Source organism: Melospiza georgiana, chromosome Z, assembly GCF_028018845.1.
Source record: "Melospiza georgiana isolate bMelGeo1 chromosome Z, bMelGeo1.pri, whole genome shotgun sequence".
Taxonomy (NCBI): Eukaryota; Metazoa; Chordata; class Aves; order Passeriformes; family Passerellidae; genus Melospiza; species Melospiza georgiana.
The window spans coordinates 32,236,484-32,260,793 of NC_080465.1; the positions used below are offsets into that span (position 1 = coordinate 32,236,484).

The 24,310-nt window shown below is 37.3% G+C and overlaps 1 protein-coding gene across 1 annotated transcript in view; it reads right to left on the reverse strand.

Moving 5' to 3' along the window:
• The window catches only part of FOCAD (focadhesin), a 90,658-nt gene that overhangs the window by 49,136 nt on the left and 17,212 nt on the right, over window positions 1-24,310 (reverse strand). Inside the window, exons 7-15 of the mRNA XM_058044115.1 lie at window positions 23,344-23,445; window positions 20,446-20,650; window positions 18,033-18,239; window positions 17,497-17,584; window positions 16,629-16,831; window positions 12,135-12,392; window positions 2,323-2,427; window positions 1,820-1,921; window positions 599-729 (exon numbers count right to left, since the gene is read on the reverse strand). Of these exons, the coding sequence (XP_057900098.1) occupies window positions 599-729; window positions 1,820-1,921; window positions 2,323-2,427; window positions 12,135-12,392; window positions 16,629-16,831; window positions 17,497-17,584; window positions 18,033-18,239; window positions 20,446-20,650; window positions 23,344-23,445 (1,401 nt within the window). The remainder of the gene's footprint in view (window positions 1-598; window positions 730-1,819; window positions 1,922-2,322; window positions 2,428-12,134; window positions 12,393-16,628; window positions 16,832-17,496; window positions 17,585-18,032; window positions 18,240-20,445; window positions 20,651-23,343; window positions 23,446-24,310) is intronic.

A 24,310-nucleotide genomic window follows, 5' to 3' on the forward strand; every position in this document is an offset into this window, starting at 1 on the left:
CAAACAAAAAAGATAATATGGTGCACATAAAACCAGGCAGCAAAAACTAACGCATTTAAAAATACTCTTTACAGGAACTCTAAATTATTACCAAGTACTGATATTCATGGATTGTTAGAGCTGGAAAGGTTCAATGTAGTATCCAGTTAGACCTGCACAACAGTGTTCTGTGGTACTATACCTGAATAAAGACCAAAAATGTACATGTGACAAAATATGGTTTTCAGAAAAAAAATTCTATCTTTCTTTGAATAGATCAAAAGAGACAATTAGTTCTTTCTTTTGCTTGTCATTTATCCCTTTTTTTAATCTGGAAGTGTTATGCCTGAAGTGTCTACCTAGGACGAGTATAAGATGCATCTTCTGTTCCAGATAAAGATCATTTAATTTTAACAGTATTTTGTGTGCATTCTATTAGTCATAATAGAAAACCCCAAACTTAGTAGCTGCTCAGATTAGCAATGCCTGTGTCAGTACCTCAACTTGAGAAATATTACTCACAATTAATGTAGCAGAATAAGAAAAAATAATGACGTAGCTTTTCTGAAAACAACTCTTTCCCTTAAAAAGATATAAGATAGGTAACACTTGCACTTACCTCAGCCTACATATATCTCTTACACAAGCAGCTTTAGCAATCAGCTTTTCCCATTGAGCATCTTTGTCAACAGACACAGAGGACATATCAGACATTGCCAAGAACTTCTGCAGTTCTGGATAAATTCGATCCTAGAAAAGATTTCATTTCAAATGATCACCACACTTTTAAAAGCGCGACCAGATTTTCAATTGGTAGCACTTCTAAAGGACTTCTGCATACCACTTTGATTTTTATTATTGCATACCATATTTTGCTTTTTTTCACTATTCGTCTCTAATGCTTCATTGAGATTGAACTGGCTTTTGTAGACTAGGTCTCTATTGCATCTTTAAAAAAATCAGAAGCAAAATATTGTGCTGATTTTGTCTGAGATAGAGTTAATTCTCTTTGCAATGGCTGATATAGGGCTGTGTTTTGGATTTGTGTTGAACACAGTGGTGATAATACAGAGATGTTTTCGCTATTGTTGAGCAGGGCTTACACACAGCCAAGACATTTTCTGCTCTTCATGCTGTGAAGGAAGTTGGATGCTAGCGAGGTTGGGAGGAGACACAGACAGTTGGGATCAAACTGATCAGAGGTATATTCTAGACCATATGACATCATGCTCAGGATATAAAGTGGAGAGAACAAGGAGGAAGGGGGAGATATTTGGATTGATGACATTTGTCTTCCCAAGCCACCATTACACATGATCTCTCTCCTGGAGAGAGCTGAACACCTGTCTGCCCATGCACAGCAGTGAATTCCTTGTTCCGTTTTGCTTGTTTGCACAGCTTCTGTTTTCCCTATTAATCTGTCTATCTTAACCAACAGTTTTCTTTCTTTCACCTTCTGATATTTCTCCCCAGTCTTACTGGTGGGTGGGGGTGTGAGTGAGTGGCTGTGTGGTACTTGGTTGCTGGCTAGGGTTAAACCACAACACTAAGACCTTATTCTTACTGCATATAATGAAAAGCAGAAAGTCATCCTTCAAACATTTTTTTTTCTAATCGCAGTTTGAGATATCATGAAATGAAAATAAAGTTCCATGAAAGACATACTATTTAAATATTCTACTAGAAGATCACTGCAGACACCATTAACACCATTTACTTCATAGTGCTGATAGCGACATACTAGTAAAAGCAATGTTCCACAATTATTTTCTTCCTTGGTTAATGGTAACAAAGTTTTTCAACTGAACTTATTATAGTGACACTACAAGAAGTTTCTAACCTGTCTTTCCCATAATGATGTCATCAGCCGTGAGGCAATTGCTCTGAGCTTAGCTGTGCTCCCCAGCATGTGTATGGCACGTAGAATCTGAGCTACACAAACCTGAAAGAAATTTTTAACCAAGTGTTTTTGTTATTTTATATGTCCAAGGACAAAGAGTAATGTACAAATCATTATTTTACAATCAAGTACAATCAGGAAAAAACATCTAAATGCAATATCAGAAATAAACTGAAAGCCATTTTCCAAAAACCTTTAGCAAATAACAAGTCCAAGAGCATCCTCTCATGACATATATAATGATCATATGGTGTAGACAGTAAAGTGTAATGTACGTTTAACTTTAAAACAATTACCATATCCCATCCAAAATACTACAAAGTCATACAAAAGCTTAAAAATCAGTTAAGCATGATATACACTGCTCAGTCTAAACAGTTTTTATAAATTAATGACATTTTATTGATGCAGTTTTCATTTTACTAAAAATCTTTCATTCTGACCTTATGTACACCAAGTGTAGGCAAAGTATACAATATCTCCCTGTAAAGTGCAGGCTCCAAAGGTCTTCCCAATTTAAATATCAGAACAGGGATCAGATTTGGGACCTAAAATAGAACAAATTCGGGAAATAAATTGAAATTTGCCAAATTTGCCAACATGACACCTTAGAAAAGACAATGAACTTGTCCAAACATATTAGAAAATCGTAACTTTTATGCATTTTTTTGCTGCCTGCATATATGAGAAACCTGTTACATAATACAATATAATTTATTGTATTCTTACTGTATGGTACAAAACTTCCAGAGAGCTGCTGCAGAAGTTACAATAAAGGAGACTCACATATCTCCGTTCGCTTTTAAATCAGATTTTCTGTATTTTCACACAAGCAGGTGCTACAGTTGTTTTCTTGTGCATCTTCTTATCACTGTGTGATTAAATTTAATCTTAAATTACATCTACTCATGATGCCATTTTTTATGACTACTTAAAACACAAACATACAGAAACACACAAATATATATGCTATTTATATATTTTATATATATATACACGAGTGGTTTATACAGATACTGGTTAAAAAGCAATGGAAAATTCTGCTACAACTTTTGTTTCAACATGCATTTTTACATGAGCAGATGATAACATTTTTCACTGTAAAAAGATCTCTCTCAGTCCATAGGAAGAATAATTATTAATAATTCAAGTGCTCTGGGATTTTGCATACATGGCTCTATTCTGGTTCCAAGTCAGAGACCAAAAAAAAAATGTTTGTTCTACAAGTCATCATTATCTTTACAGTTCAGCAATGGTGAACTGGTGCTTCCACAGACTTAAATTATGTTCTGGAATCTGCATTTACCACCTAATGAATAAACTATAATGCATTAGTTTTTTCCATTTTCCAAATAGGATTTGACATACTTAAACAGAATAAATCCCTTCATAAACAGAACAAACAAACAAAAAAATCCAGATTTTTGTGGAATTGACTAGTCTTCCTCTTTTTCTATTTCTCAAAATTGTTGTCTACCTTCTATAGAATCAATCATCACCCTATGACCTGCCTAGAAAAAGGACTGGCTTTAAAAAAATATTTCAAAGCACAATCAATTAAATGAGGCTGAGAATTTGGGGTGGTATTCATTTGAACAGATTTTCATATCCAAACTGAATGCATCTTCTTTCCTTTTCTTTCAAATTTTTGGATTTAAGAAAAGTTGAGCAGTTTTACAGCTTCTGTTGTGTCCTGATTTTGGCTAGGCTAGAACTAAATTTCTTCACAGTACCTTGTCAGCAATGATTTGACAACAGAATAGTGTTGAAAACAATGATGACATTATATTCTTTAAAACAGGAAAGGGCATGAGGGAAGTAAGTTATACCACCTCCCCAGCATATGGCAGAATTGGTCTGGTCCCAGGTAAAATTCAGCAATAAGATTAAATGTTAATGTCTGCATTAACATTGAAACACAGAAAAGTGAAACCTGCACTCAAAAGATGATATTTAAATTGCTGCCCAACCTTTTCTTTGCACTCCCTAACTGTAATGATTTGTTTAAGCTAGTCTCTGCTGTTGTATTTCCTGCTTTATTCATGCTAAAGAGACAACAGCACTGCCTGAGAGAAAATTACGTTTGTAAGTATACATGAAGAAAACTAAATAGTTCCTGATCAAAGAGAACTCAAAATAAGACTTGAGTGCCAAAGGCTCAACATTCTTCCAGCAATAACCTCTTTTGGTTAAACCAAGCCTTAGGTAATGGGAAGGTTGCACAGAAACCAAATAATACAGGTAGACAAAAAGTTTCCTTGAATATAGGAGACCTGATACAGGAAAGCAGGTTTTATTTCCGGACATCTGTTGTACCTTGAGTGTCAAGAAAAAAACCTATCATCTGATTTACTGTTACCTAAATCTTTGAAAGATAAAAGGTAAACTTCAGGGTGATAAGTAAGCAGTGGGCATTGGCTATCTTTGGGGTAGAGGTAAACATTAACCCTGCATCACCATGTTAAGTTTCAAAATTCTCAGGGAGGTCACACATGCTCCTCCATTGATTTACTGATACATAAGCTTTTCATACAACTCTTAACATGTTTAATAGGGAATAAATGTCTTCTAATAAAATTATCCAAAAAGTGTCATATGCAGCGGACTAACTGGAAGGGTCTCAACTCAGAGGATAAGAGGATTTTGTCAATTCTTTAAATCATATCCATCCCTGATAAATGCTGTGCTGGGCAAATAGGCTATATAAGACAGCAGTAGAGATGACATTATAATGATCAACATCCTTACCTAAGTTGCTTACTTCCTGTCTCTTGCCATATTACCCCTTCTTGCCAGAGGCAGGTTCTTGAGCAACTCAGTTTCATCTTAAGCTAGTTCTCTAGTCAATAGACTACTTTGTTAATTTTTCTCAGTTGTAGCTACACTGGGCTACACATCAGCAGTGAAACCAAATGATATTAAAAAAATGACATTCATAGTCCTTAGTTATAATAGCATTCAAACCCTCTTAAGTCATTCTGCTTAAGCCCAGTCTTAAGCAGCTGAGTGGGGAATCTCATTTCAAGTCTGTGTCTACATTAATTACCTTGTTATGAAGTTTACTCTAAAGTAAACGTATATTAAATCAAAGTTTTACAATTGATTTTACACTACCATCTAGTAAACAGACCCTAAGTTCGATTTACAAAATTCTCCAGAAATGTTTACGCATGTGCTACTGTAAAGACAGTCAGAAACTTCTTGAGAAGTATTATCCTTTACAATCTGTTTTGTCCTGTATATTTCAATAGTAAGATTAGGAAAAACACCAAAATGTTCTGGTACAGCAAAGCTGCTCCTCTCTCCATCTCCCTCCTATACTGGACAAAACAATGCAGAGATTAATTTCAATATTAAATTTATGCTACATCTTTATCAAAGGCATCAAGCTCCACAAAGTTCATATGACAATTCAATATGACATGACAATTCACTAGCTCCCAGTAGGCAGGAACCAGCTTCAGAACGGGAGCCATGCTGCCTGTCAACACTGGTACCAGAGGATGCAAAATTAGGTCAAGACTGCCATTAGGAATCTCAAAATGGGTTTTGACATCACATTTTTTGGTTTTAAAACGGATTTGCATCACAAAAATGATGCTGATATTTCTCAACAATTTTCCCTTTTAAAATAAAACTAAACATGTGTGACAAAAGGATATTATACAATAAATACACCTTAGAAGCATTCTCTGCCATTTGGTGGCATGACTTCTCTTTCCTGAGCTACGGGACAACTGCTCTTTTTCAAAAAGCACAAGCTAAGGGAGAATAGCAGGTTACATCTCTGCGCTGAATTTGGTCAGATAACCATCAGCCTAGTTGTCCAGTAGGCAAGACAGTGAAATGAGAAGATTTCTGAAAGCATACAGTATTTTGGCATTTCTTGCTTCAATGAACAAGACAAAACTACAGGGCAATTCAGGCAAATGAAGAAACAAGATTTTCAGATAAATGCATAAATGTAGCTAAGTTTCTTTTTATAAAACTATAAAATAAATTTATCTCACAAATGAGAAGCACTTTTTAGAAAACACGAGCTAGTTTTCAAAAGTTTCATGTACTCTAGCAGGATCCTAATCAATAAGTTACAATCATGAAGAGTCTGTCCACAAGCTCAGACTATGACATGATTCTTTCCCTACTGGTACTTGCCAAAGTTTGCATAATGAATCTAACAAAAAAAGCATCAGGCACCACCTGAACAAGACAAATTTTGTTTAATATATCCTTAAACATGTTTTCTACATGAATAAAAATGTATTTTACATTTTTGGGTATTAATGCACTCCCAAACCCCAAAGAACAGAAAATAATGCATCTTCAGATGAACTTCTCAGAAGGTGCCATTTACCACTAAAATAGTTCATTTGAGCAGTTGAAAGACCATAAAGAATGCATGTCCTCTATAGACTCATAATCCTCAAATAACAGTAATAACTCTTGTGTTATATCCACCAGTGACCTCAGTCAGATAATTTAATTTCTTCTCCTTGCAGCACAGCAATGGTTTCACAGAGTGAAATAACAATTTCTGCACAAGACAATTCATCCAATTAGAAAGACCAATTAAGTCTTCCATGTGTCTCTGCAGCATGTGCAGAGAATTTTACTTCAGAAAGCCTAACAACCCATATACTACTCTTCATTCCTCAGTCTTTAGAAAATTCTTCTGGGCTTTCTTCTATAGTGAAAGTCCAGAACTACTACTCCAAAATGTTTCAGTTAAAACCATTACCATGCATCATAAAAAGGCTTTTACTCAGTGAGGAAAGAAGAGATACATGTAGAGAAACATTCTGTAGCCTCCCTTCATGGAGAGGATAATGGAAAAAAAAAAAAACCTGAAACAAAAATAAAGCATAACCAGAACAATGTCTGCAAGAGCAATTATGATATAATAATTAAGCCTAGTGATGTTTTTTAACTGCTCCATCAGTTTAGATAATAGACTCCTTATAAAAACAACAATTTGGTGTGAAAATGGGAGCTACTGTTGTGAACTCTGAAGAATTGGAATAAACATGAAAGCAATCACTCTTTCTGGCTCCATTTTGTTTTGAAACACAATTCTTCAACTGGATTTTGCAAGGGAATCAACTGTGGCTTTTCAATTCAATATCCACAGCTACAACAATTGTGTCCCTTTGTGAACAACAGCAGCAGAATTCTGTGACTGTCTAGATCACTAAAAAAAACCAAAAACCAACAACAAAAATCCCCATCACATAATTCTTTTTATGCTATGACTTTCACCATGACATCTCAGCATTTTTACATACTCTGCTGGAGTACAGGTAATTCAGTAGCTCCAAAGTAGACGCTTCTTAACTTTACCCTTTATTTGTTTAACTTCTGCAACATTAAGTGCTGAAGTAGTAGCTAGTAAACGTCTAGCCCATGTTTACTTTGATTTGGACATGATTCAAAGTATTCAGAATATACCTGTTACAAATATCTGGCTTTAAACTGAGTGTTGAAGTGCCCCCAACACCAAAGGAACAGATTCAAGTTAATATAAATGTGACTGTCTAAAAATAAGATTGGGCTTAACAACCACTTTTTGTTTTCTTCTTTCCATTCCTCTCCTCTGACTTCTTCAGAACAGCCTTCTAACTACTACACTGCACACCACCTCCCACAGCATTACTTAGGGTACTTCAGAAAGTACCCTAATGAAGGAACTGAAGACTCAAAATGTCTAACAAGTTTGTTATGATGAGTTTTTCACTTTCTTAACTTACATTCCAACCACTTACTTCCACCATATTTTATAAAGCATCATTTATTTCTGTGGAACTGAATAAAACACAGAACAAAATATAGCAATTTCTGAAGTATAATTTTGCCATCAGTATGTTAGTGTTAGTTGCCATCACACTGCTGACTGAGTTTATTAAAGTAATCAGTTATATGATCCATGCAGGAACTTCAGTGTTCTCTCTCGCTGTACTGTTATTGCAAGAAAAAGATTAGACATGTCTACAGTAATTCTTCTGCCTTAGAGAGAGCAATGAACCTACAAGAAACACTGTGATAATCTTTCAGGGCAGTGCTACACTGTAATAATGTCTATGGAGCCATTAAGCAGACTCAGAACTAAAATAACTTGTCAGAGGCAAGACAGATGCCAGGTGATGCCAAGTTCAAATGAGCCAGACAGTAAGTTCAAGTTTCAAAGCATTAAAATCTTTCAGAGTAAAATACATCATTTAAAAGCTAGAAATGCATTAAATGTTGCTAACTGGAGATAATGGTGTCCTTGACTGCACTTAACTGAGGACTAGCAACAGAAACATCATCCCAAAGAAGCACACTATTTTTCCCATACCAAATTTTCAAATACTATTCAGCAGAGCATCTGCTATATTACCAGTTATACTGATTGCTTTATGCGATACTACTACAAAGATACCCAAGTACCTTACATTTTTTGCAGAAAAGTATTTTAAAGCCCACAGTAATTTAAAAAACTGAAAGCTCTCCATTTACACGCCTTATCAGCTGACAAAATGTGAGCCAGTAAGAAAGTATCAACAAATCAGATTGAGTTCTGCATTTTTGTAATAGTTTCTAATTCACAAGGACTTCTGCTGATTGCTAGGGAAACAAAACATATTATGAAGTCTGAACTTCATCTTCTCATTGCCTTTGGGCACAAGCCATACTTCCAAGTCCTTACACAAGTCCTTCCAGGGAGGACTTTTTCATGAAGGTCCTTAATTCTAAGGAATGTTTCCTAATTCTAAGGCAGTCTGACCACAATAGTTAGCTCAACAGAATTTGTCCATTAATCTTACTTACTGTATTGATGAACAAAATCTCTGGCTTAAAATAAGAATAAACAACGCAGAAAACCCTACTCAGATAATGCTAAACATTAATAGCTTAAAGTTAAATCACTCTCCCTGTGTCTGTTTAAAGCTTCTGTAATTCTGCTGACTAGCTCTTTGCTTTGTCTCTAAACCTGTTCATTTAAAGTCTGTTGAACTATTTTAGATCAATCCAATGAAATTCACAACAGTCATTCCCTACAGTCAGGCTTCAGGCCATTCTGCTCAGGTGCCATTACTTCAGTGGTATTTTTTCCGCAAGTCACTTATTTTCTTGTATGACTGTTAAACTGCATTTTGAGCAACTATATAAAATAGTTAATAAAGAAAGCATTATTCCTCCCTTTCCTATAATATGCCACTGATTCATCATCCCACTCAAAGACCCAATGCAACAAAACAGGTTAGATATAGTCCACAAAAACCGAAATCCACTGCCAGAGCATCTGGAGATAATTTATACACAGCTAGCTAGGCACAAGAAGAAACCTGCCTTACTGGCAGCAGCTTGGATCAGAAGACAAAGAAAGGTTCCCACAACAGGGCAGATGTCATACCTACCTGTGGTGGTTTGACCAGGAAGAAGTGGGAATTCTGGGATGTTGTGGTCAAACCAATGGGTGCTTGGATTTTGATACTGGCACCTGGGATAACCAGTGGGTTTTAGGACACACCTCCGAGAACACCCAGGGGTTAAAAGCAGAGCTTCGGCCCTGGGACGCTCTCTTGGGACTTCGAGGGACGCAGGTCGGAGCTCTCCCCTGTCCAGCCGCTGCTGCTGGGCGGGGGAGGGGCAGCCATGCGGTAGGCCTGGGCCTGGACAGAGATGGGAGTGAGGAGGCCATGGAGGATGGAAGGGTGGAGAGCAACAAGAGACATCGGGCAGCCATTCCCCCCCCCCCTTTTGGAGACAGACAGAGAGAGAGAGAGAGAGTGCTGCCTGTGTTACCTTGAAACTCAGTAAATATGTCCTGGCAGCAGGCAGCCCAGCTGAGGAGATGGGGGGGGGTGCAGCCAGGAGTCCAGCCGCCTGGAGGAGTTTTTTTTAACCCTTTTTTGGACAATGAAGGCCTTACAGAACATTAACCCTTCCTAGACGAGTGATAAGAGAGGAGGAGGATGAAGTCATGGAATGAGTGATGGAGGTCTGGACCAGAGAGAGAGAGAGTGAGAGATGTTGAAAGAATGGAGAAGATGGAGTGGCATTTAATGCTGGACTCTTTTGTGTAGTCATGGACAGAGCTATGTTTCCGTGAGATACAGAGACTGAGTCCAGGGGGAGAAATGTCCCAGAGCCAAAGAAGAGTCAGTGTGTGGACCCCTCGGCCCCAGGGGGTATATAAAATATGGGGGGGACGGATGTCCCAGAGGATGAGAAGGTGAGATACAGTGCTTTTCTGGAACTGGACATAGCATCCTTAAAAAGACAACCCTGGAAGCAGCCCTGATCCCTGTTTGGTGGTGAGAGCACCGGAACAAGGACGGAAAAGGCCACCATGACACATGGAAGGACTCCCTCTCCTCTTGAGGAGTTGAAAGTTTGACCAATCTAAAGGGTGGTGCCAGACGGAGTGTGAATAATTTTGGGAGTGTGGATAATTTTGGGAGATGAATTGTACGGGGATCTGGAGGAGGAGGGGGAAGTGTTTCTGTGTAGTTTTCATTCTCCTTGTGATTTTTTTTTTTTCCTTTGTGTATGTGTAGTTTAGTGTTTGTGTGTAGTTTAGTAATTGTTTGTATGTAGCTTAGTTAATAAACTTTTCTGTATGTTGAAGTTGGAGCCTGCTTTGTTTATTCCTGGTCACATCTCGCAGCAGACACCGGGGAGAAGGTGTCCTCATGGGGGCTCTGGCTTTGCCAGGCCCAAACCATAACACTACCTTCTTCCTAGAGAATAATTAATTTACAAGGACTGGGACCTGGATCCCTGGTCAAAACTATTTAGTGGACGTGTCAAACTATTTGTAGTTGAGTTGAGGTGTACCACTTCTAATAATTTTGAAACCTGACTTACAGAAACATTTTCAAGAAAAAACTAAGTTACAGAAGAGATACCCAGATGGTTCCACATAAGTTCAGCTTTGCTTTTACATAGAAGTGCAATTCATTTTGCTTACTCCTGACCTTTGAGCACAGTTGGGTGCTTTCTAAGTGAGAAACTGAAGTTTTAATAACTACTTTGAAAAAAATAAAGTAGGCCAACAAAGCATCTATTGAGTTTACTTGAGCTTAGTGTTCAGTGTCTTCCCTCAAAAAACTGTCTCAGTTACATAAGGAAATGTATTTGGAAGACTCATTTCTGAGTCCTGGCTTAGGATCACATTGTCATAGTCAGATCACACTTTTCATTACCTCAAAATTTTACATTCTTTCCCTTTTCATTGGTTAGCTCTTCACCCCTCCTCTCAACTAGAGGTCTAAATAGCTTGTAGGAGGTAAAAAGTGTTATTTTCTGGCAAAATCATTCTACTTCTAACCTGTCTGCTTCTTAAAGGATTTTGTTTTTCCTGGAGATAAGATTTTTATGCTACCAGATTTCCAACATGTACTTAAATAATACAGTCAAAATTGTAACTTTTTAAAATTTTTGTGCTGTAGAACATGCAAACCCTTTGAAGAAAGCAATTTTTAAAACCCCAAAGAAAATAAAGCCTGTCTTTATGACATAAATTAAAGCTGAATCAACACTTCTCTCTTGCCTATTTTACAGATAAGTTATGGTTGTTTCTGTACAATGCCCTCTGCATTACGTTGCTGTTTCCATATAACCTCCTTCATCTTTCCAGATTATGGAGGTAAATTTAAGCATCCTGTATAATTCTAGCTTGAATTCAGTACTGAAGCAGACAAAGACAATGCACATATTTCTAAAAAGCAAGAATAAAGGTGTCACAAGGAACTTGGCAGTCTTCCAGTAATCATAAAAAACATAGAGAATAATTCATAAGGTGATCAGAAGTTAGAAATTATTGGTAGCCCCTTTTCAGCTTCCTCATGTTGTATTTTCATGCTTCCTGGATAATATCAACAAATAAGCCAGTCCTCTTCCTAAGTCTAAACAACCACAAAATACTCCAAAACAGAGACATAATAGATATTTTGCTCTAAGTGACACACAAAGGAGAGCAAGCTCAGAGTATAGGTGTGCGCACATCTCTGCAGGATGAAGGACAGTCTCCATCAGCAACTGCAGTGTTGAGATGCCAACAGCTGGTGAGACTGGGATCCAGAAGGCATGTTCTCAACACACTGGCCATCTATGCACTGTTGCTGGAGAGATCCACACTGTACCTATTGGGGATGCAGCCTTGCCACTTGCTGGGCCTAGCATCATGAAGCTGCGGCAGACTTGCTCCTCTCAGTCTGCAAAATCCAACCCAACTCCTGAAAAAAATCCCAAACCACTAAAAATAAATCTTTACCTGAGAACAATCAGCCTTGGCTATTTCTGTTGTAGCCTGGAGTACACTGTGAAGACTGTCTCCATTTTCATGGATCAATAGATAAGCCAACAAAAGAAAAACATGGGCAGGTATTTGAGTGCTAAAAGGTAGTAGTGACTTCACTGAAGATAGCCACTTAGTAACTGCAGACTTCTCTTTCATGAGCTCCATGATCTTCCAGGTTGTATACAATGAACTGTAAGAGCTGGTTATGGGGCATAGGAGTTTGCATGGCACCTGAGAACAAGTGAAACAAAACAAAGTGTCAAACAAATAAGATACCATGAAAGAACAATCGTAACATCCAAAACATTTATTATGGTCGCAATGCAATAAATATAAATACACTGTGATAGATTTTTTCAAAATCTTTTATAGGAATTCTTTCATTATAGATGTTTCAATGGGTTAATAATTCCCTGCTCAGAAGTCCCCATTTTATCTGACATCCATCACTCCTATTCTTGATGGTAACTGCAGTGCTACTTGCCCACTAAAATGGGCATTGTCATTCTCAAGTATGTTAAAACTTACATTTTTAGCAATGACGAGATAATCCCAGAATTTCAACTATCATCTATATTATTTTAAAAACTGTCTTAACTCTTAATAGTACTTAATACCACAGGTTTAAGTTAACCTGACTCTACATTTTTTGTTTAAGAAGTGCTTTGCTTCTCAGAACAAAACACTCTACAGCTGTGTCACTGAAAACAGGGAAGTAAACTCTCAATCCAATTTGTTAGGTTAGAAAGCTGATATTACTTTATTGTCAGCTTATTCCTGGAGGCATAGGGAATTCTCCTCTAAGCATTCATGCTCAGTAACCTAACAGACTGGGTTATATTTCTGAAACAAATACATATACATTCCATATTTGAATACATCTATACGTTAACTATTTCCATGGACTTGTTTGGACATGGTTCCTGATCTTCTGGTGAATCTTCCCTCTTTGAGAGCACGTCAAATACATCATCAAGTCATTATGTATTTCTCTCACCATTCTTTGGTCTGACACACAACCCTTGTTCTCAAAGCTAATATATCAACTAGTAAATATTAATCACTAACACAAAAAAAGAAGGAAGTATTAGCAGAACTTATTAATCACACTCATAGGGAGTTAAGACAGGGCCACACTAACTTCTGGCATTTGTACTAAGAAATGTAGGGTACAAAACTAGGCATTAACCAGGAATATAAGGATAATATACTATTGTGCTGAAGTTAAAAGGATTTTCCAACATTTTCCCCCACTCCTCCATAGATTTCTTCTAACAGAAATATAGCCTTTTCAGTAACAGTTGCATTCATGGTAGATACCCTTTAGCAGCAGGAAAGTTGTAAAATGCAAAGGAGGAATTAAGTTGGATCTTTATATAAGGGTATATATATTTTAAAGCTCCTGTAAAATAAAGTTCAAAATTTTTCATTAAACAGGAAAGCTTGATACAAGACATGACATCTCTTTCCCACTAATTATTTGCTTCCTTAGAAAATATCTTTACATTATCAAGAAAGTAGTTAGCCGGCAGTAATCAGGTGAAGAACATTTATATAAAGATGAGGTGAAGAAAGCACTGGAGAAGAGATCTCCAAATGAACATTGAAAGCAGAATTCAGCATACAAAAGGCATGTGTCCACTCAGCTTTAAATAACCAGGGGGGGAAAAAAGACTCTGAGTGGTAAAAGCTGTTCTAATTAAACGTGCAGAATTTCATTTTAATCGCACTGTTTGAATCAATGTAAATTTCTTTTGGCTAATAGGAAAGTAGAATGTAGATAAATGGAAGGGAGGATTACTTCTTAAAAATGACATTAAAATTAGCTTATTCCATTACTTACACATTACAACTATTGTATGTGAAAAATCAGCAATCTGAAGTGCTATCTCCTCTGGCTGGAAAGATCACTTGGAGACAAAAATGTCTTCTGGGTACAGCTGTGATATTTCCATTATTTAAAAAGGTATTTAAACTTTATCCAAGGACATATAGAGGTCTAGTAAGAGTTCCAGGATACATAAGATGCACTGTTTAGTTGCCTGCTTGCAGAAGATAACATGTCTTGAAATCAAAAGCAGAACCCTATGAAAGGTTTTCTGCTGCTTGGAGTTCTCTTTGAGAGGGTGTTGTTTGTTTGTGGGGCTTTTTTGTGTTTGTGGTAGTGATGTTCTGTTTTTTTTAATATTTTTTTAAGTGCCTGAGAAAAACTGCTAAAATTGGTAGAGCCTGAAATATTATATTGATATTTGCCATTCCACATTACATTCCCAAAAGGTTTCGCTATGTAATTGTACTCACTCTCTTCTCCCTTTATTGGGAGGTTATGATTACAATTTTATTTTATTGCTGCACTCTAGTCAAGCTAGTTAAGTACAAAATTACAGTCTATCAACATAAATATATATATAGGGGGCTCTGTGTGTATATACATACACATACACACACATATATACATAAATAAAATCCCTCAATGGCAAAGCATACACAAAGGCCTAGCCCCATCCTAACTTTCAAAATCATGTCATGAAAGGTAGAATTCCCCACTACCATCAATGCAAAAGGAAAAAAAAGGCCATTAAAGGACATTTAACTTCTGAGTGCTGTTAAAAACAAAAAATAAGAAGCACAGCCCCAATGGAAAGGTGGTCAAATAGCCACTGGGGACTACAAGATCCTTGCTAGGATTTTCACAGCAGCATACATGAAGGTCAGGATTCAGCTGGAACTGGAATAAATCAGAGCTATCAAAAAGAAGAAATGGCTGATCAGATACATAAGCAGTTAAGTAGAAGCCTGGGAAGACATAAGCCAATTACTAGACAGGACAGGAAAAAAGTTACTGATAATGCTGGTTTTCAATACTTCCTTTTCTTCTCATCAATGTGCTTTTCTGAGACTGGCAGCCTGTCTCAAGTGGGGCCCCCCTAGGGATCAGTACTGGGCTCCAAGTTGTAACATCTCCATGAATGCTCTGGATGATGGGAGCAAAAGCACCCTCGCCACGTTTGCTGTGTCACTAAACTGGGTGTTGAGGGGGACTCATCAGCAGGGAGAGTCACCTTGCAGAGATATGAACAGGCTGGAAGATGGGGCCACAGGAACTGTGTAAAGTTCAACCAAGGAAGTGCAGAGTCCTGCACCTGGGAGCCCCAAACCGAAGAGCCTGGCCAGGCCAGGTCCCGTGAGCTGTGGGACAGCCTTGCCAAGAGGAGCCCGGGGCTCCCAGCGGACAACACGCAAGGACCAGGTCAGCAGTGACTGCTGCAGCTACTGAGGCAAAGGGGATCCTGAGATGCATCCATGGGGGCACTGCTCACAGAGAGGGATGTGACCATCCCACCTCACCAGCGCTTGTCAGACTGCACATGGAGCAGTGTGCCCAGTTCTGGCCCCCACAGTTCCAAAACAGATGTGAATGGCCTGAAGATGGGTCAAAGGAGTGCCATGAGTCAGGTCTTTTCACCCTGCAGAAGTGAAGGCTCAAGGGGAGATGTTACTATTTTCCAGTACTTGAAGGGCAGTTACTAAGAGGACAGAAGCTCCTCTTAGTGGAGCTCTTCACAAAGAGCCACTTGGAGAATACAAAGGGCAATGGATACAAGATGCCTGGGAGAAGGTGAGGGACAACATTACAAGCAAGACATTTTTGATAGTGAAAACAATCATTCACTGGAACAACCTCCCCAGAGACATGGTATAGTCCCCATCATAGCTCCCATCACTGGACGTTTTCAGCATGTGATTGGATAGGATACTAGATAACCTCATCTGGGCTCCATTTCCTATGAAAGGCTAGACTAGATGTCTTACACAGGGGTGTAAAGCAGTAAGGGAGCTTAGCTACCGCACTGCTAGACACATGTTGATCAAAGAGATTTGCTGTCACCTGTTCTTGGAACAGTGCAGATAAACAAATAGATGGCAGAGAAGTGGGACATAAGTAAATAACTAAAACTCAAAACCCCCAAGAGAACATATTAAAAGATTCAGGTTAATGAGACAAAATTTGTTCATTGACATTTAGGTGCTATGTAACTCTCTTCAGCCAAGGTAGAAAGAATAGTACATAATAGCCACACACAGCAGTAAGGAAAAAGAGATGCAGAGAATAAACAAGTCTGAAAGAAACAGAGTAAATATAAGTAACCTTGGTTTCTGCTAAATCCAGTTACTTGCTAGTAATAGAGGTGAATTCTTAAATCTATACGGTCTCTTAAAGTAAAAAAATCTCATTTGCTAAATAAAACCAATATCCAGAAAAGAAACAAACTTTCACTTTACCACTGCTCTAGTTTTATGGACTATACATATTTTCAAACATTCCCATAGAATGTATCACCCAAAGAAATTCACACACACAGTGTCTTTCCCAAGCAGCTAGGCTTTGTGCAGAAAAAATGTTAATGTTAAAAAAATGCCTCCCCTACCTGCCCCCCAAAAAGGAAAGAAACTTCATCAATTTACCAATTCCTGTTTATCCTTCACACCTTTCTCCTTTAATATTCCCAACAGTTTGACAGCCAGCTGCTGCCTGGTAGTTCCAGAAACATCCCCTGATATGCAATCTCCAACTGTTGTAGAAGATAAGATCTGTAGCACAGGCATCACCAAAGTAAGGGCTGTGGTTGAGACGTCCTGGGTTTCTGAACACGAAAGGAGCTTATAGGCTATTTAAGAGAAAATGAGGAAAAACAAAGGTCAAGGAGGAAAAAAAGGAAAGAAGATTGGTACCTTTAGGCATGACAGAGGCACTTCTAGGAAACACTCCATTTGAGCAAAGTAAAGGTCCCCAGATTTACTGTATGTGTATATAAAGAGTAAAAGATTTTTTTGCCATTTTTCATTTAGAGACACAAATATTTCTGTTGTTTATAGCAACGTACCCGATGGCAGCAAAAAATACAGAAATTAAATGTAGCACAGACCTTTGTTTTTACTGGAATAACCACACTAATGAAAACTGCTAAGTCAAAAGCACGGCCAAAGACTGCCATGATCGTCATGCCTGCTCTCAATACCTGTAATAAGAAACCACTCAGGATGCATGAGCATCAGCTAAGAATATCCTGTTGGCTCAAAAATGAAACCAATAAGCACCAAGACAGCAGGGAGCTTAAAATACATTAACATCAATGGAATAAGTCAGTGTAGTAGGAAAAATTATTTTTACTGCCATTACTTTTTAAATTCAGGAAAAATTCTGCTTATAAAGAAAGCCCAATTTCACCACCCAATTCAATTCCAGGGGAATGCTGTGCTTATTTCATAAATATGAAGAAGCAAAGACATAGTTTTAAGAGTGTGGATTCCTCTTTCACAAGATGAGCTTTACCTAGACTCAAGACTGACTTTTGCTGACTTTCTGGAGTTTGCAGAAGTAGAAGTGCTAGCCCAACTATATACTGGTCCACTGGAAATACCTATGAGGAAAAAAGAAAAAAGTTCCAAGTCTCTTCTGTTTCTCAGTGACAGCAAACAGAACAAACAGGAAACTACCAAAACTTTGTAAGATTATCTTCATGAATCATGTGCACATGAATAAGTGCACATGCAGTGACAGAGCAATGAAGAATATAGCTGTGCAGAAATAGCATTTTAACTAAGTAATTAGAACATTCAGCTACTTTGTCCAAACTGTTGTAACTCACTTTAAACAAATTTTTGTACTAAAACATTAATATATACAGAATTGATATATATATACAGAACCAGTTTTTACCTTCTGAAAAAGGGAAAAAAATGAGAAACTTTTGAAATCAACACTGGTCACCGTCAGGTGAATGTCATGTATCAATGTCTCTGCTGCCTTAAACATGACAATCTTTAAATTTAATAGAACTATTTTACATTTTTACCATATACTCTTACCTCTTTTAGGAGCTCAAAGTTGTCCTCTATTAGGGAGATCAAAGATGAGCATTCTCCTGTCACATTTAAACACACTTCACAGAAGCATAACAGCTGCAGACTAAGCTGCGTTAACTGAACTTCCCAAAACAAAGGATAGCGTAGTAGGCTGAGGAACAGCTCTTGCAGGAAAAACAAGGCTTCTGTAACTTGCAGTAAGTCTTTAAGCTGCAGAAAAGTGGTTAAAACAAAAAAAAAGGCAAAACACATGATGATTTAGGTGCCCTTCCCTGTCTACGCAGAACTTAGAATTAGTTTTATTAGTTCTGCTATGTTTCTATTGCATAGTACCATATCTTTGAAGAAACATCTGTACAAACTAACGCCAGGAATCCCTTATTCAATCTCCCTGAAAAAAAAAAATGAACTGCTGTTTGATATTTTGAAGTAAAATGAGAAACATGTGAAAGAATTAAAATATTTCTTGGTAGCTGATGAGAAAAATCCCTTTTTACTCAAAAGCAACAGCAATTAACTCAGCTATTCGGGCTTCTACAACAGCACAAAAAAGTGAGTGGGGATTTCATTAAGCAAGTAAACATTCTTATAACGGAAACATCTGGCTCTACAATATTTCCTTTACAAAATAACCAGGATTTTACCATTTGTCTCAAAAGAGAAAGCAGTGCTGTCTCAATTCCAGAACATCACTCAATCTAACCACCACAAAAACTAAAAGCTGAAGTGTGATAGCCAAAAGCAGTATCTACATATCTAAATGCTTGCTAAAGAGGTTTCAAGAAGCAGATTGTCCCCAGAAAGTCCCCATGTATTGGATGACAGTGTTTTCTGTTCTTGAAAACTCTACTTCCAGACAAATACACTGTTCCAATCCAAACTCTGGAGCCAGCATTAACCATCACACCCTGATTTTTATTCCCTTTTTTTCTATAAATAATCTGCTCTAAGCAGAAATCTCACTGAATTGATCAGCAGAGTGAAGAGCTGTACTTCTGACAGCTTGGTTGACATTGTCAGACAAAATGACAGGGAAACATTCCAGCATCTATATTACATAGATAATTAAATTAAGCTATGCTAAAATGAAATATAAGAACAACCTGAGGTTCAGAGAAAGAAGAGGAAGGAATTGACAGATTACAAAACAGTCCATCAAACAGGTTTCCTGAAGGAAGTACCTTCCATTGTGGAAGTTGTATCTCAGGCAAGACAAAAATGTTCAAGTATTAATACAAATTTGAAAAAATGATTTCTGTTTTAAAAAAACAACTGATTTCTTGTTTAAAAAAAATAAATGCCAACATGTATGAAGGAAACAAAGATTCATAACTAATTTTGTAAGTTTTATTCAGTGCCATTTTTATGGCTAAATGTTTTCAAGCCTGAAGCTTGGTCATACATTTAAAACACAATGTTATACTGAAGCTTGGGTAAAATTGAAACAAAATCAGAAATCTTTCTGTGACTAGAAAAGGTCAGCATGTGCCCATCATCACAAGGAATAGACCTGAACCAAGATAAACACATATAATGGAAGCTATACATCTTCAAAAAGATTGTGGAAAGTAGCTGTGAGTACAAAGAAGACTTTTCTAGGAAAATGCCATAGCAGAAAGATGCTACCAAATATCCTTATAAGAAGCCTACTTAGCTTTACATTAGTCATATTAATGAACCCTCTCTCCACAGCAATAAGGACAAAGCACATCATGTTTAGCTGAATACATCTATCTGAAGCTTTGTCCTAATATCAAAAGAAGACGGAAAAGATAGGTACAAAATGCTTAACTGGTATCACGGTAAAGCATGAGGAAAAGCAGAGCTTTTAAGTTTAACCAATATCACAGGCCTGTAAACAAAGGGGATTGTGAGATTAAATCCCTAGCTCCTATCATGTATCACTGTGCAACTTAAAAAAATATTCAAAACCTTCAGCACATTCCAGAACAACTAAATTTTGTGTTCAGACCCACTAATTGCTCTGTTATAAAGAATGAGAAAGGAATATCTAGAAATACTTAGATCATGCTTCTCATAAAGTTTGCTTAATTTTAATATTATCCAATTCAAGTTAAAACTATGTGGTTTTGACAAATATCTTGCCATTTAAAAAAATGTTCTCATTACTGTCTAAGTTTACTGTATGTTTACTGAGGCAAATAAACAGAAATAATTACGGTAAACATCTTTCAATTCCTATCTTAGCAGCTGTATCAGATTTGAGCAAACAAAGTCTTATCTTCTACCAGAATGAGACAGTTTGTTAGATTTATACATTATCAATAAATTGCATCTACAGAAAATGGAAAAGAATGCTATATGTGCACACTTAGAAAGACAACAATAATAATAATAATATTGCTATTTTTGATAATATCTGTTTGTAAAAGGTAGGATCAGGCAACAGCTCTACCTGCAAGTGTGGAATCAAATCACACAAAAGTCGAAGAATCTCACATTCCAGCATGGAGGGTGCTTCTTTGTGCTTTGGCCCATGAGGTTGCAGTAAGATCTTAAGTAAACCCATTCGCAGTTCAGCATATTCCCGTAACTGGGATGGTTCACAATAGAGGTATCTCAGAAATGAAGCCATTATGCCAACACATGAACCCTCTGCCCTGCAGTTCAAGAAATAAGTTTGTCAAGAATGCTTTCTACTGAAAGTGTAACTACAAGGAAACCTGAGGAATGTGACATTACCTGCAAAAATTCACAAGACCCAGTTAACAGAACGATGTTGAGAAGGACATTACTAAATCTCAAAAAAAACTTGGACTTACCATAACTAAGTACTATCATGACACCCAGTACCATAACCATACCTCAAAATGCAATTTTTAAAAAGACTCAATATGGACCTGCAGGTTACAACACTGCTAATTTTATTCTTTTTCTCCTCATCAATTCAAGAAAGTGACTTTCCTTGCTGAATGTCATAACAGACTAATGTGCCATTCTGAGAAATATCTTTTTAAAACACATAGAACATAATTTCAGTAAAAAGGAGTCATCCTTTACTTATCAGTTTTTGCGGAATGGTCTTAATACAATTAAGTGAAACAGGAACTGTTTTGATCAACATGGCTTCCCAGTAAAATATTATCACAGAACATGGCTTGACCATGTTAGGAATACAAGCTGTCCTTGACATTACTAAAACAATCAAATGAAGATGATGGTCAATACAGTAACAAATATAGAATCATGGAATTGTTTAGGCTCAAGTCTAATCAGCAGTATCATGCCCACTGCTAAACCATGTCAAGTGCCACATTTACAGGTCTTTTTGAATACTTCCAGTGATGGTAACCCTACCACTTCCCTGAGCAGACTGCTATATGACAAGCCCATGATGAAATTTTTCCTCATAGCCAATCTAAACCTCCCTTGATGCAACTTGAGCCTATTTACTCTCATCCTGTCACTTGTTACTTGGGAGAACAGGATGACCCCCACCTGACTCCTCCTTTCAGGCAGAGAACAATAACATCAGCCCTCAGTCTCCTTTCCTCTGTGCTAAACACCCCCAGCTGCTCCTCATCAGATCTGTGCTCAGACCCTTCACGAGCTCCATTGCCCTACTCTGGACTTGCTCCAGCACCTCCATATCCTTCTTGTCATGAGTGGCCCAGAACTGGACAAAGGGTTTGAGGTGCAGCCTCACCAGTGGCAAGTACATTTCCTGGCCACATGGGCACATGCTGGCTCATGTTCACATGCTGTCAACTAGCACCCTTAGGTGCTTTTCCTTTGTGCAGTTTTCCAGCCACTCTTCCCTCAGCTCTTCCCTCCATGGAATTGTTGTGACCACAGTGCAGGACCCAGCATTTGGGGTCGAACCTCATACCAGTGGCCTCAGCCCAATAAATCCAGTCTGTCCAAATCCCTCTGCAGAGCCTTCCTACCATCCAGTATATCAACAGGAAATCAAAACTCTGTCTTAAACAAGCTTCTACAGTTTTGCATCAACACTCAGTCTTGATGCAAAACTGTAGAAAAAATTCAGTAATAGGTCACATTAACATAGCTTGTTTACATCACACTTAGGGACACTGTTTAGTGGGAGACTTGATAGCATTAGGTTAACAGCTTGACTCCGTGTTCTGAAGGGCATTTCCAAACCTAAATTATTCTGTGATTCCACATTCTCAGTCTAGCACTTTACCTACAGAAATCTTGAGCAAAGAGCACTAAAAAGAACATCTATATTTTCCTTTTCACTAAGAAAAAATCCTATTTTAATTCAAAAGAAGCCGCTCAGCAAAAAATCTACAGTTTACTCCATTTATACACCTGAGGGGACTTTATGTGAGTCCCAGATTTAGCAGCTGAGTGAAAGAATTAACAACATTTGAAAAAGACCATGATCAATTAAATTGAGTAAAACATACTTTTGCTTGAAAGTCTTACTATTGATCATGTAGTCTAAGCCCACCAGAAATTTAAGAGATTAATTAACTTGTTTCTTCACAAAGAGCAAGACAACAGTGAAGCCAATAACTCTGCTCTATTTCTCTGTTATTAGTCTTTCAGAAAACAGGAAATAAGGGATATTTTTATCTGAAAATCATACATATAGGTATGATTTCAAATAAATCATATAAAAGAGCTCTCTTTGAGAATGCCACAGATTCATTGTCTTACACTGAAGTTTTATTGGACAAACTCCTTAGTGGTAAGCATGAAGAACAGGCTGAGATTGTTGGCTGTGCAGCATTTGGTCATTTTAATGATGCTTGACAATAAGGTTGTTCCACTGACTTTTTTTCTGTATTTTTTAATCAGAAGGATACATTGTTTTTCAAGACCTCATCCTTTCTGGTGATTTAATCGTCTTTACTTTTCCTTCATCATCCCATCATTTTGTATAGATGAGTTACAGTTGTATTCACTTTTTATGACTAAGCAGTCAAAATTTTTACAAAGTTGATAAGCCAAATTGCTGTTTTTTTAAAAAAAAATCCAAATACGCTATCAGTTTTACACCAATTATTCTATACCCACAGAAAATTTATGAACAAATTTGATAAAAAGCTATGAAATTTATTTTAGTTGATTATACCAGTATTTAATTAATTAATTAATAATTATTATTTATACTATCTTAAATGTGAGCTATAAATTATAAATAGGTATACATTGTATACATTAATTATAAATATATACATTGTAAATGTATAATTACATTTTACAAGTATCTTTCACAAAATACAGAATTCTTACAGCTTGTTTGCCTTCAACAAAACAGTTACAGTGATATGATTCAGCTGTCCACATTTTCTAGGCTTTTTAAAATTTTTCATTCATTTACCTTTCTGGACACTGATGGAAAAATGCAGTTATCTGCTGTAGTAGAACTGGCCAGCAATCAGGTCTGTTTTCTAGGACAGTGATTAATGGATGAGGAGTGCTCCTGAAAGACAAAGAAATCACATTTATATCTATAACACAGAAGGAAGTATGCAAAACAACAAACTTATAAGCATGGCTGTCGAAATAGCCAATTTAACCTCTTCCTTTTACCAAGAGCTTTGCTAAGGTCACTACACTATCAAAGCTTTTATCTTTAAGAGCTTTGCTAAGATCACTACACTATCAAAAGAAAATATTTTCTCAAAACTTCTGAAAGGAGATTAAAATTTCCTCCAAGTGGAGGAAAATCTGGGAAGGTGGAAAGCCTGAATTACATAACCTGCTCTGTCAGAAACAAAACCAAAGTCATTTAACTAGAGTAACTTACTGCCCAGAGTTCTGGATGCCCCATCCCTACACATCAAGGACAGGCTGGATGAGCCTTTGAGCAACATGGTCTAGTGGAAGGTATCTCTGTCTAGGACTGGGGTGCTGCAACTAGGCGATCTTTAGGGACCCTTCCAACTCAAACCATTCTATGCTGTAAGTTGAAAGGCAAACAGAGAAAGGCAGCATAAATTTGCTGCAAACCACCACCTTCAGTTTGGCTAACCATCTTTCCAGCTCACAGGTCCAACAAATCTGTGCTACAAGACCTTAAAGGAGTTTTGCCTACAGAGCAGTGAATGATTTCAGAGTTATCCCTTGAAGTGGACTCTCAAGAGACACTGCCTCAGTTTCAGACAGTACATGAGTGACAGTCAGATATGCCTTTTAGGAACAATTTACAATGCTATTTCACTTACTACCATTGCTTTAAAAACTTCTGAGGATCAAAAAGCCAGAATTTCCAACAGTCTTTTTATTAGAGAAGACAACATTCACTGAGACACACTCATATCCAATACCACTGCAATACAACATGG